The 14,055-nt window shown below is 34.0% G+C and overlaps 1 protein-coding gene across 5 annotated transcripts in view; it reads left to right on the forward strand.

The window, feature by feature from the left end:
* The window catches only part of EPHA5 (EPH receptor A5), a 323,812-nt gene that overhangs the window by 141,665 nt on the left and 168,092 nt on the right, over window positions 1-14,055 (forward strand). For all 5 annotated transcript variants that reach the window (XR_009533516.1, XM_060109012.1, XM_060109001.1 and 2 more), the window contains exons 4-5: window positions 4,489-4,644; window positions 8,639-8,974. Coding sequence is in view for 4 of the 5 variants with exons in the window: in XM_060109012.1 (XP_059964995.1) it covers window positions 4,489-4,644; window positions 8,639-8,974 (492 nt within the window). In the remaining variant the exon portion in view is untranslated. The remainder of the gene's footprint in view (window positions 1-4,488; window positions 4,645-8,638; window positions 8,975-14,055) is intronic.

The following is a 14,055-nucleotide window of genomic DNA, read 5'->3' on the forward strand; positions in this document are numbered from 1 at the left end:
AGGGTTAAAGGAGCAGCCTCTTCGGGGACTCTGGCTCACTCAGGCCGGGCGGGAGGGAGGGGCACGGAGTGCGGGGCGAGCCTTTTGGGAGGTCTGGGGTCTTCTGCCAGCGTTCAGTAGGTGTTCTGTAGGAGTTGTTCCACGTGTAGCTGTATTTCTGGTGTATCTGTGGGGAGGAAGGTGATCTCCGCGTCTTACTCTTCCGCCATCTTACCCGGAAGTCCGAATAAGACTTATTAAAACTAGTTTCTGTGTCTCCAGAGGACTGCTAAGATAATCTTATGAAACATGTTAACATAGGATGCATTTTTTTCTCCTGTTTCTTGTCCAACTTGAGTGGGCTTGCATAGTATTTTCAAATATTTAGGTGACGTGTCATGTGAAAAAGCTTTGCTCCAGAAGCTTCCTTTATTTTGAATGAACTATATCAAGTTGGAATTTAGAGAAATTTTACTGCTTACCTAAATAATTTTTGTTGAATATTGTCATGATTAAAATGTAAAAAGTAAATTTTACTTTTTTGGACTATTATTTATTTTCTGTTTCCCAAATATATCATAGCTTCAGGGTATAGAGAATATTTTTTTTTATTTTCTCACCACAGTACAAATATTCCCTGCCACAGTGCTTAAGAGAAAGAGTGTCCTCAAAAAAAAAAATAATAATAATACACACTGAGTCTTCCAAATATGTTCAGATTAAATCCAAGTTTATCATGAACTACAAGTTTTTTTACCTCCTCCTCCAATTTACATTCTTGTCTTTTGATCTGGAATGCTTTTCCTGCAATATTCAGAGGCAGATAAAGGAGTTTCTCAAGTGCTGGAAATTGCAAGTAGGTTAGTATGAATGGAGATAGTGAGTGCAGAAGGAGGTCACATTTAAAGGTTTTCTTAAATATTGTGTGGAAACTTGTAGGTTATGCTAGCATTTTGTAGGAAAATTAACTGGAGTTTCCAAAAGGAGGACATGATCAAATGCTGTGGAGAAGTATGACAACAAGTAGGCTACACTCTTAATAAAAGCAGTGGCAGTGGAGTGGAGTGTGTCAACATGTGACTTAAAATGAGGAGGTGGATATGCATGTATGGAAAAATAATTTAAGAAATTGTGTTCTGCATGGAAACCAAACTGTTTGGTAACTTTTCCCGTGGGGAGAAATGGGGTCATGCGAGATTGATAGTTTTGTTGTTGTTATGTGTTTTGTTTTGCTTCACTTTGTTTCCATTGATGAGTTCTGGAAATTGTATCAGGCTCCTGTTAATGACTACAGGAAGGAGGGAAAGAGAGAGAGAGAGAGACAGAGACAGAGAGAGAGGGATTGATTGAGAGTGCCCCGAGTATGTAAAAGGGATGGTAGACACTTGGAAGATTACTCTCAGAGAGTTACAGTTCCTAATTCAAATAAAGATATTTTTATTTGATAAGAGCAAAGACATTTCCATTTTAACAGGAAGAAAGGTGCATATAGGTTTGGAGATTTGGTGGTAGGAAAATAAGAAAGTTCCTCTCTGATGACTTCTATTTTCTCAGCGTGCACACACAAATATAACATGAGACTCACAAAGGAACAGAGCTTGTAAGAACTTAGAAGAAAGAGGAAAATCTACAAAATAATCCTTTCAATAGTGGGAACTGAAGTTAACTAAGAAAATAATACTAAGATTGTGTAGCAGCATTGCATGTCTCACTTGGATTTAGGGTCGTGATTTGAAAGCAATGGATAATTACAGTTTTGTGATATTTTTCTTGGACAACATTAATCACTACAGTTTTCCTCTCTATACCTCTATTTGGATTTCTTTAGCCACCTCAAATTAAATAATGCTTTAAACATAATCACTATCTTCCCCCAATACATTTCAGATCTAGTGTTCTCTGAGAAAATGGTACCAGTATTGTCAGTGCAGTTTAAGCCAAGCACCTTAGAGCTGTTCTTAAGATTTATCACTCATGCATCTGATCAATTAAATGTATCATGAAATCTTGCTGATTTTACCTCATATTCATCTCCTGAATTTACCTACTCTTATCTATCACCATTGGATCCACCCTTGTCCATTTTCGGACCAACGCAACAGAAACAATAAGGCCAAATACCTCCAACCATGTTCCTTTCCAATCCATTGCATGTACTACAGTGAAATGATCTCTTAAACACTACTTTGATCTTATTATTTCCATGCTTAAAACATTGTAATGACCAGTTTTTACCTGTTAAATAAAAGTCCCAAATAATAGAAAACATAGGGTGTTTCTGACCTGGTATCTCTTCCCTAACTTCATCTCTGCCTCTTTATCCTACTATCTCCCTGATAAATATTTTAGTGTTTTTCATATCCCTATTGTTCCTCCTCCTCTTTTGGTCCTTTGAAAAGACTTTACCCTCTAAGGCACTGCAGTACTCCTCCTCAAATTGGATAATTTTCCTAATATTTTACATCTCATCCGAGACTCTGCTTCCTGAGGGAAGTCTTCTTTGACATCCCAGTCTAAATTAAGTGTCCATATTCACTCCCAAGCTCTTTCTCTTTCCTAGAATAATCATATTTATAATTATTCCTACAGTACCTTTAAGACTCATAAAGGCAGGGCCATGTCTATCTTTTTTACCTTCATAACCCAGTAGCAAGGAAACTTTCTGGCCCACCACCTGCTGAAAGCATTTTGTTCAACTACTGAACAGAAAGATACATTTATCTACTTTTTACTTACACTTATATTGTATCCTATTTCCAAAGTTCCCATGGAGGGTTGAAAAATAGTGTAATATGTGATATCATATAAAGTTTTTAAATTAAAATACACTCATTAAAAAGAAATGACTTTTGTTTCATGAGTGATAAATGAGTTCCAAATATGCAGAATATGTAGATCGACAGTTCATGTCTTTGAGAACAAATCATGTTTGAAGTGAGAATGGTTTTACTAAAAAGGATAAAAGAAGAAAAATTGGGTAACTTAGCTAAGAATGGTACTGGTTGCTACAGCAATCCTATTATAAGAAAAATAATATTTTAAATCTACTCCTAATCATTTAACTACAAGAATGTCCCTAATATTATCAAAAAGCTCTTCTTATCTTTCAGATACCTTCACATTCACTCTGAATTTATAAGAGCATTAAGGCTTTACTATAGCTATAATTAGATCTACTGAAAAAGTACCTTCTCATTTTTGTCAATTCCTGATTATTCATGGGGATGGCAGAAAACCTTAGCATGGATTACTAAAACCCGAGATCATTTATAGCACATGAAAATTGGCCCCAATTCATTATGTGTATCAAAAAATTCCTTTGAAATACAAGTTTACTTTTAAGCTTAGCAAATGTTCATTGATACTTGAATAAATGCTCTTAAGTATATATAGTGAGTTTTCAAAATATGAAAAAACATAGATGGTTGATTAGCTTTATGTTAACTAAGGTCTAAAAAGTAATCAAACCATCAGTTTGATGGTCTTCACTTTGTCCATAATGGGCAATTGGAATATTGAAGTTTAGCTTTATTACCCATTGAGAAGAAAGAAAGATACAAAAGTCTAGGGAATCTACAGAATAAAGCGACTTACTTTGTTAGCATTTACTTACCTGACCACCAACTTAAGAAAAATATCAGAGAACATTTTCTTCATGTGACTCTAAGTAGTTCAGTTACATTTTTCGTTCCATGTCATTTACTCATGTGTGCATTACATAACAATACGTGAACACCTTCTGTGGTCAAACACTGCGATAAGTATTGTGAATGGAAAATTGAATAAGGCACAATTTTTCCCCTTTGTAGAGTGTTATAAGTTTTATACTATAAACATGACTGATATTAGAATAGATGCATATTGAATCAGTAAGAATCTCAACGAAAAGTTCTAAAATGAAGTAAAATGTAAAACAAATGCCTAAAATCTGACTCCTCCTGGAATCAATATAATAATAATAATAATAATAATTAATAATAATGTGAATGATATACCGGCTCAATTATGCATTCTCTCCATTCTAACAGAATTTTGTTAAGGTTTTAGCACCTACTAATTGGTTTATTTATTAATCAACAACAAAATTTTAAGTAACTACTGTGTACCATGCCATTCTCTGAGCATAGTGGGAATTTTGTATTTCTTCAACATAAGTTGTATTAATAATAGCATAAATGAAAATTATACTCAAAGCACTTCTTCAGTTTTAAATACATATGTGTATTTGCCTTTATAATTTCTTATAAGCTCCTGTAGCATAAAAATCATTAAAAATATATCTATTCCAACATGTTTAATTTAAATACTTAAAATAAATATTTAATTATCTGAATGAATAGCCTGTTATTTATGATTCAGAAACTGATGAAAAAAATTTTTTTTTTGAAATTAACGAAAAGATGGTGTTATATGTAATCTGTGTATACTAGTCAAAATAATGACATTATTCACAAAACAAACACTGCATCTGTTCCAGGGAAAAGCTTAGTCTCTTATTTCTTTTGACAGTGTGCAGACCTGGGTTCTTCAAAGCCTCACCTCACAACCAGAGCTGCAGCAAATGTCCACCTCACAGTTATACCCATGAGGAAGCTTCAACCTCTTGTGTCTGTGAAAAGGATTATTTCAGGAGGGAGTCTGATCCACCCACAATGGCATGCACAAGTAAGGAAACCCATGGACATTTGGTGATGTTAACTTTCACCAGTTTGAAGAAAGAGCATGATGGAGCCTGTTACATTCTATTACCATTTCCCCTAAAACAGGCATAATGTTTAATCATCCAATATAGTATTTCACCAGATTTCAACCTTCTTGAGTAAGCATTGAGAAATTTGAGTCTTTTTTTATCACTTACTGTGAGAAGCATCCATTTTCCCTCATTTCAAATTCAACATCTGAGCTAGAAATATGGAATTTTTCCTTTTATTTTATGATTTATTTTAGTGTTCATGATAGCCAAACATGACTTTGACAAATCCATTTCCCTGTTTCTGGTAAACCTTTTTAATTTTTCTTCCTCTTCTTCTTCTTCCAAGGCAGCTTTCTGATCACAAAAAAAAAAAAAAAAAATGCAGTACATGGCACTTCTACCTTCTCGTTCTAACCTGCCCCACTAAGCTGCAAAGATCAATGAGAAGGTCATTTATAAAAGAAGACAGGAAACACCACACAAACATGGAGAACTGGGGGTTGGCAAATCATATTTAAGAGTCAAATATAAAATCAGTTTTCAACTAGGATTTTCAAGTAGCTGTTGTGTTTATTAACAGTGAGTGTCCTTAACTGTTATTAATTATATGATCAGGTAATCTTATAATGAGTAGATGAATATTAAACATTTAATTCCAAGAGTTGCAGTGGGTACATCCACATCTATCAATGTTTTGGTGTTTTTGTTTTTCTAGTGTTCCACATATTTCTGGGAAGGAAACAAATGTATGTGTTAGTTTGCTTCATGGCAATACTTCTTTAGTTTTTCTACCATAGTCTCTATAGCAGGTCAAACAAAAACAGAAAATTGAAGGGAAGAACAGTGAATCCCATCTCCCCATAACATTCAGTTTCCATGACATCCCATGTTTTGCTATTTTAGATCCCAGTAAGTTGTAGGTGCTTTCAAAGATGAAGACACATTTTTTTGAAATTTAGTATTCATGGGTATCATATATAAAGACATACAATTTCTTTACTTAAATAATCACAAACTGAAATTTTATCTGAATTTCAGTGTCAATTTCATCGTGTCAGTGAAACATATTTTCATAATTTCTCAAATCATTGATATTAATTAACTCTATTGCTTAAGATCATTCTTTATCACATTCTGATCATTTTATGGGTTAGATGATTACTAATTATTAACAATCCTCTTCAAATAAGTAAATGACATTATTATATACATTTTTTGAGAGGATACATTTGAATTGAGGAGATATAAACAATGATTGAATGTGATGCATCTTGGTTTCAGTGGAAATTGCTTCAATTATTCAGAGCAAAAGAAAGTCCAAATAGTGGGGGGGAGTGTTGGCTAGACTGTAGTTTGGTAAATTAGGGAGAGAAAACCATATCTTGACTTATTTAAATTTTATTAATTTTGTAAGTATTCTTTCTTTAAGTAGTCCATGCATGACCTTTATCTTTCTCAGCACAAATGTGAGCCTCCCTTTCTGTAAGTTTACTAGGTTTGGGAATGGTGGAGAACCCTGCTCTGGTGGCAAGGACTGCTTAGCTTTCTTTTAGGACCTGAGGCTTTATATTTTCTCTGTCTCCAGGTGTGTGAATTTCTAATACTGTGTCTCAAAAGAACACTAATTTGTATGCATTTCTCAAAAAAGACTATTGGGAGTCCTGTAGAAGATCTTTCTAATATATAATCTGTGAGTGTGTGTGTTCTGTTCTTAGTTGCATTCATAATAACACAAATTCTTCGTATGATGATACCCTTGAACAGATGAGATGGCTTGATTGATGTCTCTTTGGCTCTTTACCATTAAATTTATGGTTTCAACTACTTTTAATGTTTTTTCTGGTACTCTGGGCAAAAAAAATGTTATAAACCTGTAGGAAAAGAAAATCAAACAAAATTCAGATTCTAATGAATCTGTTCAAATTGAGGGTTCTTCTCACAGCTCTACTTTGGTTCATGCATCACATCTATTAGCAGGACAGTGAAATTTCATTACATTATTTTTAGGTGCATGTAAGTCTCAGTCTCCACTGGTTACCTCTACTTTAGAGCTTCCCTTGAATATGAGTTTTATTTTGACTTTGAGAGGCATATGTGCCCCCACCCACAAGCTGAGGGGCTGTTAGTAGCAGAGTCAAGAAAAAGAGTCAGACTCTGATGCAGTTTTTACAGATTTAGAGGAAAGGTGGTAACTGAGGGGTGTATTTCAGTTGGTAGAAAAAAACCCTCAGAAGTTTGATATCTTTTTGAATTAAACAAATTTCAAGTATATTTTACCTTTTTCTCACAAGTAGACCTGTAACATTTTGATCTCAAATTACATTTTCTCCATAACCTTCTACTATTAAATAAATAAGGTAGAGGGAATAGAAAAAAAAAAACACACTTGTATTTCCACCTTAAGTATTTGTTTCAACTTAAAAGTGACTGTTTTATATAGAAGTGTGTGAGGTTCTATGGAAAAATTCACAGGGTTCCACCACAATAGCTAAAGTGGAGATTGTTTTGTCAAAACTGGCAGCTTTTATGGGGTTATGGGGTTATGGGGTTCTTTAATTTTAAGTGACATTTTATAAATAGTAGGTAGCTTTCTTATTACTTTTAAATTTAGTCCTCAGTAGTCATAGCTTAATAAATGTTAGGTAGAAATTAACATTAATTTATATATTTAGAACAGACAGCACATATTAAGATAACTAAGCTATGTCATCCTAAGTAGCTTAATTTATGCTTAGGAACCATTCAGCTACCATCACAATCCATTTTATTCCCTGTTGGGAAATCTTTGCTACGTCTGAAACAAATATAAATGTATTTTCTCTTTGAGAACATCTGATCATATAATATTAACAGCTGACTGAAGTTGTAACTCTGAGTATCTAAAAATCTACTATAGAGTCAGACATTATGCAATGAATTATTTTAAAGACTTTATTTTTTAGAGCAGTTTCAGGTTCACAACAAAATTGAGAGGAAGGTGTAGAGATTTCCCATGTATCCCCTGTCCGCACACATTCATAGCTTGTCTCATTATCAACGTCCCCCACTAGAGTAATACATTTGTTACAATTGATATGTAAACAAGTTTAATTCTCTTTAGTCTGCTAACTATTATTTCAGAAATAAAGTAATATACACATGAATATTATTCGTTATTTATATATAAATTTATTCTGCTGATCTTTCAAGGTCAGAACATGTTCATTCTTCCTCTTATTGTGTTTTTGATAGTTATTTTTTAAATTTTAGGTTTCCAATTAAGTAAAATTCACAATTTTGCAGAGCCACAATATTAAAACAATATCAAAGTAAGCAAACTTTTATTACAGGTTTCAATGTTGATCAACTATTTAAATTCTAGTTCTTTCTTGGCATATGAAGGAGGTTCCAAATTCTGTTGGTGGTTTATCAGTAGCTATGCAATTTATTTTGAGATAAACTAAGGCTACTTTTTCTACTTTTTGGTGGAATTTGTAGTCAAGAGCCACACTAATAAATCCTATTTCTACCTGTGCTCATTGCTTAATAAATCCTTCATGTTTACTTCCTAGGTTTCAGGGATGAGTATCATTGAGGAAGTAATCTGTTCAATCCCCAAGGAGAATTTTTCCTTGGACTTGCCAAAGAACTTGCCACTATTTGAATACATAATTTTATCTAACATTTTTTACATACATATTTTTACTCCATAATTCTTTACATATACACTAAGCAAAACATCTTTATTTGAATTTGCAACTTTGCCAAAATAAGTCATTTCTATAGTATACCAACCCCACTATCGTTTCTACAAAGGTATAACAAGATTTTTCAAAGATTATTACAAATTGATGACTTGCATTCTCCCTGATTAACAGATTGATTGCAAATCCATTTTTTTTCCTTCAGACCAGAGATTTGTGTAGTAAACAATGCCTAATTTTATCATCTCAAAATTTGTTTTTTTCACTTTACTTTGCAAACCAGGACCCCCCTCAGCTCCTCGGAATGCCATCTCAAATGTTAATGAAACTAGTGTCTTTCTGGAATGGATTCCTCCTGCTGACACTGGTGGAAGGAAAGATGTGTCATATTATATTGCATGCAAGAAGTGCAACTCACATGCAGGTGTGTGTGACGAGTGTGGCGGTCATGTCAGGTACCTCCCCCAGCAAATCGGCCTGAAAAACACCTCTGTCATGATGGTGGATCTGCTTGCTCACACAAACTATACCTTTGAGATTGAGGCAGTGAATGGAGTGTCCGACTTGAGCCCAGGAGCCCGGCAGTATGTGTCTGTAAATGTAACCACAAATCAAGCAGGTAAGTGTGATGTCTAACCAAATCATGTACCTTAGGCTGAGCACTGTCAGTCATCTCCACAGCTCAGGGCTAAGTTGCCTGAGACATGAGAGATGACTTCCCATTATCCAGAGGGTTAGGACTTAAAGTAAAATACATCTTGAAATGTTTTATCTTAGCTTTAAGCAAATAAAAGCTAAGGCTTTCTTAGCAGACACATCCATGGACAGAAAAAAAAAAGATAGGCTTTAATTGAATTTTTTCATTAAAAAATACATTTCTGGCTCAAATCCATTTGTAGCAAAATTTTTTATCTCATAATTTCACACAGTGCAATAATTACAGCTCAGATCTACATTTTTGTTGTTTTGTTTACTTCAGGTGTTTTTGTTTAATTCATTAATTAAGCAGGTAATCTGGCAGGTTTGTTTGTTTGTTTGGCACCACATCTGAATTTTCTTTGCAGATTAAAATAGGGTTTTCTAATTATTTCTATTATTATTATAATAAAAATGCATGAGATTTTTTTTTGATAAATCCACTTATCAAAATTAAAATAACTATGAACCATTGTACAACCACCATACATGTGAAGATACATCTATATGCCATATGAAGATCTTGGAAATATTAGGAAGTAATTATTAAGGAGTAGAGAAAATAGTTCTGCTTGAACTACTAATTCCCCTAAATTTTCCCCTCAAATACTTAATTTTAAGTAAACAATATAGAAGAATTATTTTCTGTTAAAATAAAAACCAAAGATAAACTATGGCTGAATTAATAACTCATTATGTGGCAAGAGTCATTCAAAGCCTATGAGTAACTTATAACTTGTTTTTGTCAACAACAAGTACATGGGCGGGAAGAGGCATTAAATGTAACTTTCCTTCTATTTTTTGGCCAAAACCCTCAGTCTAAGGGCATAAGCTTGTTACCTCATAATTACCTCGGGTGGGCTTTTGTGGGTGAGGACATCTTTGCCGGTAGAGCTCACAATGCAATAGGATGTGTTTGACTGAATCAAATCAGACTTAATTCACATAATGTTAGTATAAGTTTGTAGGTGGTAGAATGATCTGGTTGACAAGAGAATGCTGTTGGTAATCAAGTTTTGGCCAAAATAATTTGAATTATTGGATGTGTCAGGTAAATGAAGTGGTTATCTCTTGAGAAAAAGAAAACACATGCCGTTGAGTTCATAGTTATTTTTGACTGAAAAAACTGAAGAAAATATTCAAAAGTGTCCCAGATAATATACAGGTATTTGCGTAATTCACTAAGAATCATTCTAAGCACTCTAGATGTTCTCATCCACGTTGAATACATGCCAATAGCATTTTTTTATTCCATGAGAAAAAACACAGTACACGTATACACCACTGTCCTCAGTGAATCCTTTATATTTTCTCCATTTACTCCCTAACCTAAGGTTGAACTAATAAAAGTGCTAAAAAGAGCTAGACAAAAATAGTGAAAATTAGGTTTTCCTTCAGTATAGACTCAGCTTCTGGCAATACTAGTGTATGTTGATTTTCCATCGCAGCGTCTAGATTCCACAAGTGCTCTGTGAATGTGAACTGCCTTCCCACATCAGAAAAATACTAGCATTAAACATTTGATTTCAGTCTTCATATGCAATGTCTTTCAAGCTTACTTGGTTCTACGCGTGAATCTTCCATTAATATATTGAAAGCATATTGAACAATCATTAAGAGTTGTATCCATTTGGGAGGACATTTTCTAAGCTTGCATAACTTTCTTTGAAAGATATAGCTCTGATGAACTAGATGTAAGAAATGATCGTTTATTTTTTAAATGATGTTATTAATAAATATTTGCTCTAGTTGTCTTTGAGTTGCTGGCCTGTTAGGACTGCAAAGTGTGTTTTTTGTTTTTTCAACTATAAATACCTTAAATATCAAGAAAGAATAATTTTTATCCAGCTGTTCAAGGCATGGCTATCATGTAAAACAAACATTTGTATTCAGAGTAGAAATTTTTGGTTGCTGCTTCTTTTCCCCAAGTTCTCAGAGTACACATAGTGTAAAATAACTACAAAACTACCCCCAAAAAAATCAAAATAAGAAGGGAGATTTTCACAGCATCTGACATTTCAGACCAACTAAGTCTCAATTTCCACAAAAATTATTAACTTCAAGTAGCTCCTAAAAGCTCTTAGATTCAATGCCACTATGCTGCACATTTATCAAGTACTATCATTATAGAAAGTGGGCTGTAGTAATTGGTTTTAATGTCTGAATTTTTCTTCAGCATTAAACTGAAGAAAGTTATCTGTACCATATGCTGTTTTTATATAAAACTTCTTTCAGCAGACTCCAACATTAGATTTACTCTCCTCTAAGGAGTGTTTTTTGAGAGATGCATTTGTTTCTTAATTGATTTGTCTCAACTTTATAATTTTTTTGTCATTTTCTGATTGATTTATATTTGTGACAAGAATGTGATATATGAACTGTCCAGATTCAAAATTATATTCAACAAGTACAAGAAGAAAAAAAAAATAGTAATTTTTTTCAAGATGAGAATCTTGCATTAAGCTAGAAACTGAAACTGATTAGGTAACCCTGGCTCAGTCTATAAAAGGAAATAATGATTTCGTGCTGAAGATAGTGATTAAATGATTAATTTATGAATGTTTATACAGCATTTAAGACATTTTTCCAGCTATTAAATCATTATGGAGTCTAGCATCTTGCTTTTGTGAGTTGCCTGAATTCAAATGATACTTTTTTGCATGTAATTTAATAGTCAAGTCAAAAGATAAAGTTTTAAGAAAAGCTAAATACTATAATTAGTTGGAATTTATGGGCCTTGTAAAATGCAGCATAAGTAGTTAGGTTGACAAGGAAAGAATTACAGAGTTATTGTGGGGATTATCATGGTCAAGAAATATAAACACATATGAAGGGGGAAATAGAGGGAAAAAGTAATTTACAAATGGACTTGAGGACACAGGGTGGAGGGAGGGGGAAGCTGGGGCAAAGTGAGAGTAGCTTCGAAATATATATACACTACCAAATGTAAAATAGATAGCTAGTGGGAAGCAGCAGTATAGCACAGGGAGATCAGCTCGATGCTTTGTGATGACCTAGAGGGGTAGGTTAGGGATGGTGGGAGGGAGGTTTAAGAGGGAGGGGATATGTATGCATATGGCTGATTCACTTTGTTGTACAAGAGAAACTAACACAGTATTGTGAAGCAATTATACTGCAATAAAGATGTATTTAAAAAGACAAAAAAAGGGCTTCCCTGGTGGCGCAGTGGTTGGGAGTCCACCTGCCGATGCAGGGGACACGGGTTCGTACCCCGGTCGGGGAAGATCCCACATGCCGCGGAGCGGCTGGGCCCGTGAGCCGTGGCCGCAGACCCTGCGTGTCCGGAGCCTGTACTCCGCAGGGGGAGAGGCCACAACAGTGAGAGGCCTGCATGCCGCAAAAAAAAAAAAAAAAAAAAGACAAAAAAGTAAAAGAACAGTGTGAGAAGGGGAAAATGATAGGAAAATATTGCGTTGGCCAAAAGATTCATTCGGGTTTTTCCATAACATCTCATGAAAATGTGAATATGTTAATCACATAAAGAATTCTAATAGTCGAATAGCAAAGTGGATAAAATAATGGATATACAAGCCATGCTTTATTAAACTCAGACTTAGAAAAGGAATAAAATTCATTGAGCTCCTCCAGTTTTCTAGTGATTTTGTCTTTCTATGCAATGCATTGTTTTAAAAAACTGACGTACATTTAGTAATTTTTCTTTATAGAAAAAAGCATTTAGATTATTTACATGACAATGCTTCTGTTGCTCTCTCCTGTTGTTCTTCTGTTTTATTATTTTAGGGCATCTAAAAGTATATATCTGCTAGATAGATGGATAGATGGAGGGTGATATATCAACTGTATGAAAATTTAAAATACCATTGAAAGCAGTTACTTTATATGTTTCATTATCTGCTCACAAAAGAGTGTGCATTTATGATGCTCTTCTATAAACATATTTTTAAAAATTTTACTTTAAAATAATTTTTCACTAGGCATACTTTATCAAGAATTAAATCATAAAGCTCTTTTAATATATGCAAATGTATATTTTATCCCTAGAAAGAATAAGCTCATTCTAACTGAAAAACCAAAAGTAATAACACTTTAATTTGCAACGGTACAGAATCTTAATTCTGAGCTGAAATAGACCAAATTTTAATTGTTTTGAAATAGTCTTAGACTCTTGGACTTTTTCCTCAGAGCACTTGATTAACATGATATGAGTTGCTAAGTGCAACAAACACTTTGGAGGGAATGTCCCAACCTGTCCCAGACTATCAGAAATATCACTAGAAACGTGATTACTGTATTTTGAAGGGTTTTATTTCTTGGTTCTTCCAAATGTGTCTGGGGGACATGATAATCTCATTTCATCAGGTACTTTCAATTTGATGCCATTCATGTAGTTGTTCAACATGATGTCTCACAGGATGTGGAGATGATCAGGGTTCCTGAGACTAAATTATTCTGTAGAGTTGGAAATGTAAGAGAATGCTGAATTGAGATGGTAAAAGTACATAATTGTTCCTGAGAAGAGGGCAACAAATAATTTCTGTTGGTCTCTATTGATTGAGATGTTAAAAAAAATGTTCATTGTCACTTGCTAGATTATTACTATAATCATTCTGAGGGTCTTTGCTGATTTTCTTCAGTGGAGAGAACTTATTGGCTGTATTTATAATCACCACTTGATTAAATGTATTGTTGTTTGCCAAGATTAGTTTGTCTTCTATACAGATTAAACAGGTAATTTAAATCGGCATGTTGGTAATCCCCACTCTTTATTCTTTTATTTTTTTATGGTGACACTAATTGCTGCATTCCCCCATGGATCCACTAAAGGTGTGTGTTTACTCTTTTGGCAGGAGGGAGATGCTTTAGTTTGGTCATTACTACAGTTTTACAGCTTTTACTGCATAAGCCTCAGAGACAAAGAGATATTTCTTCCAGTTGAAGAGAAAATCTTCCAAATATACACCAGTAACCTGTTGAAATAATCAAAGAATTGAATGTGCCAGTTGTAATATGCGCTCAGGACAA

Source organism: Mesoplodon densirostris, chromosome 1 (genome assembly GCF_025265405.1).
Source record: "Mesoplodon densirostris isolate mMesDen1 chromosome 1, mMesDen1 primary haplotype, whole genome shotgun sequence".
Classification (NCBI taxonomy): Eukaryota; Metazoa; Chordata; class Mammalia; order Artiodactyla; family Ziphiidae; genus Mesoplodon; species Mesoplodon densirostris.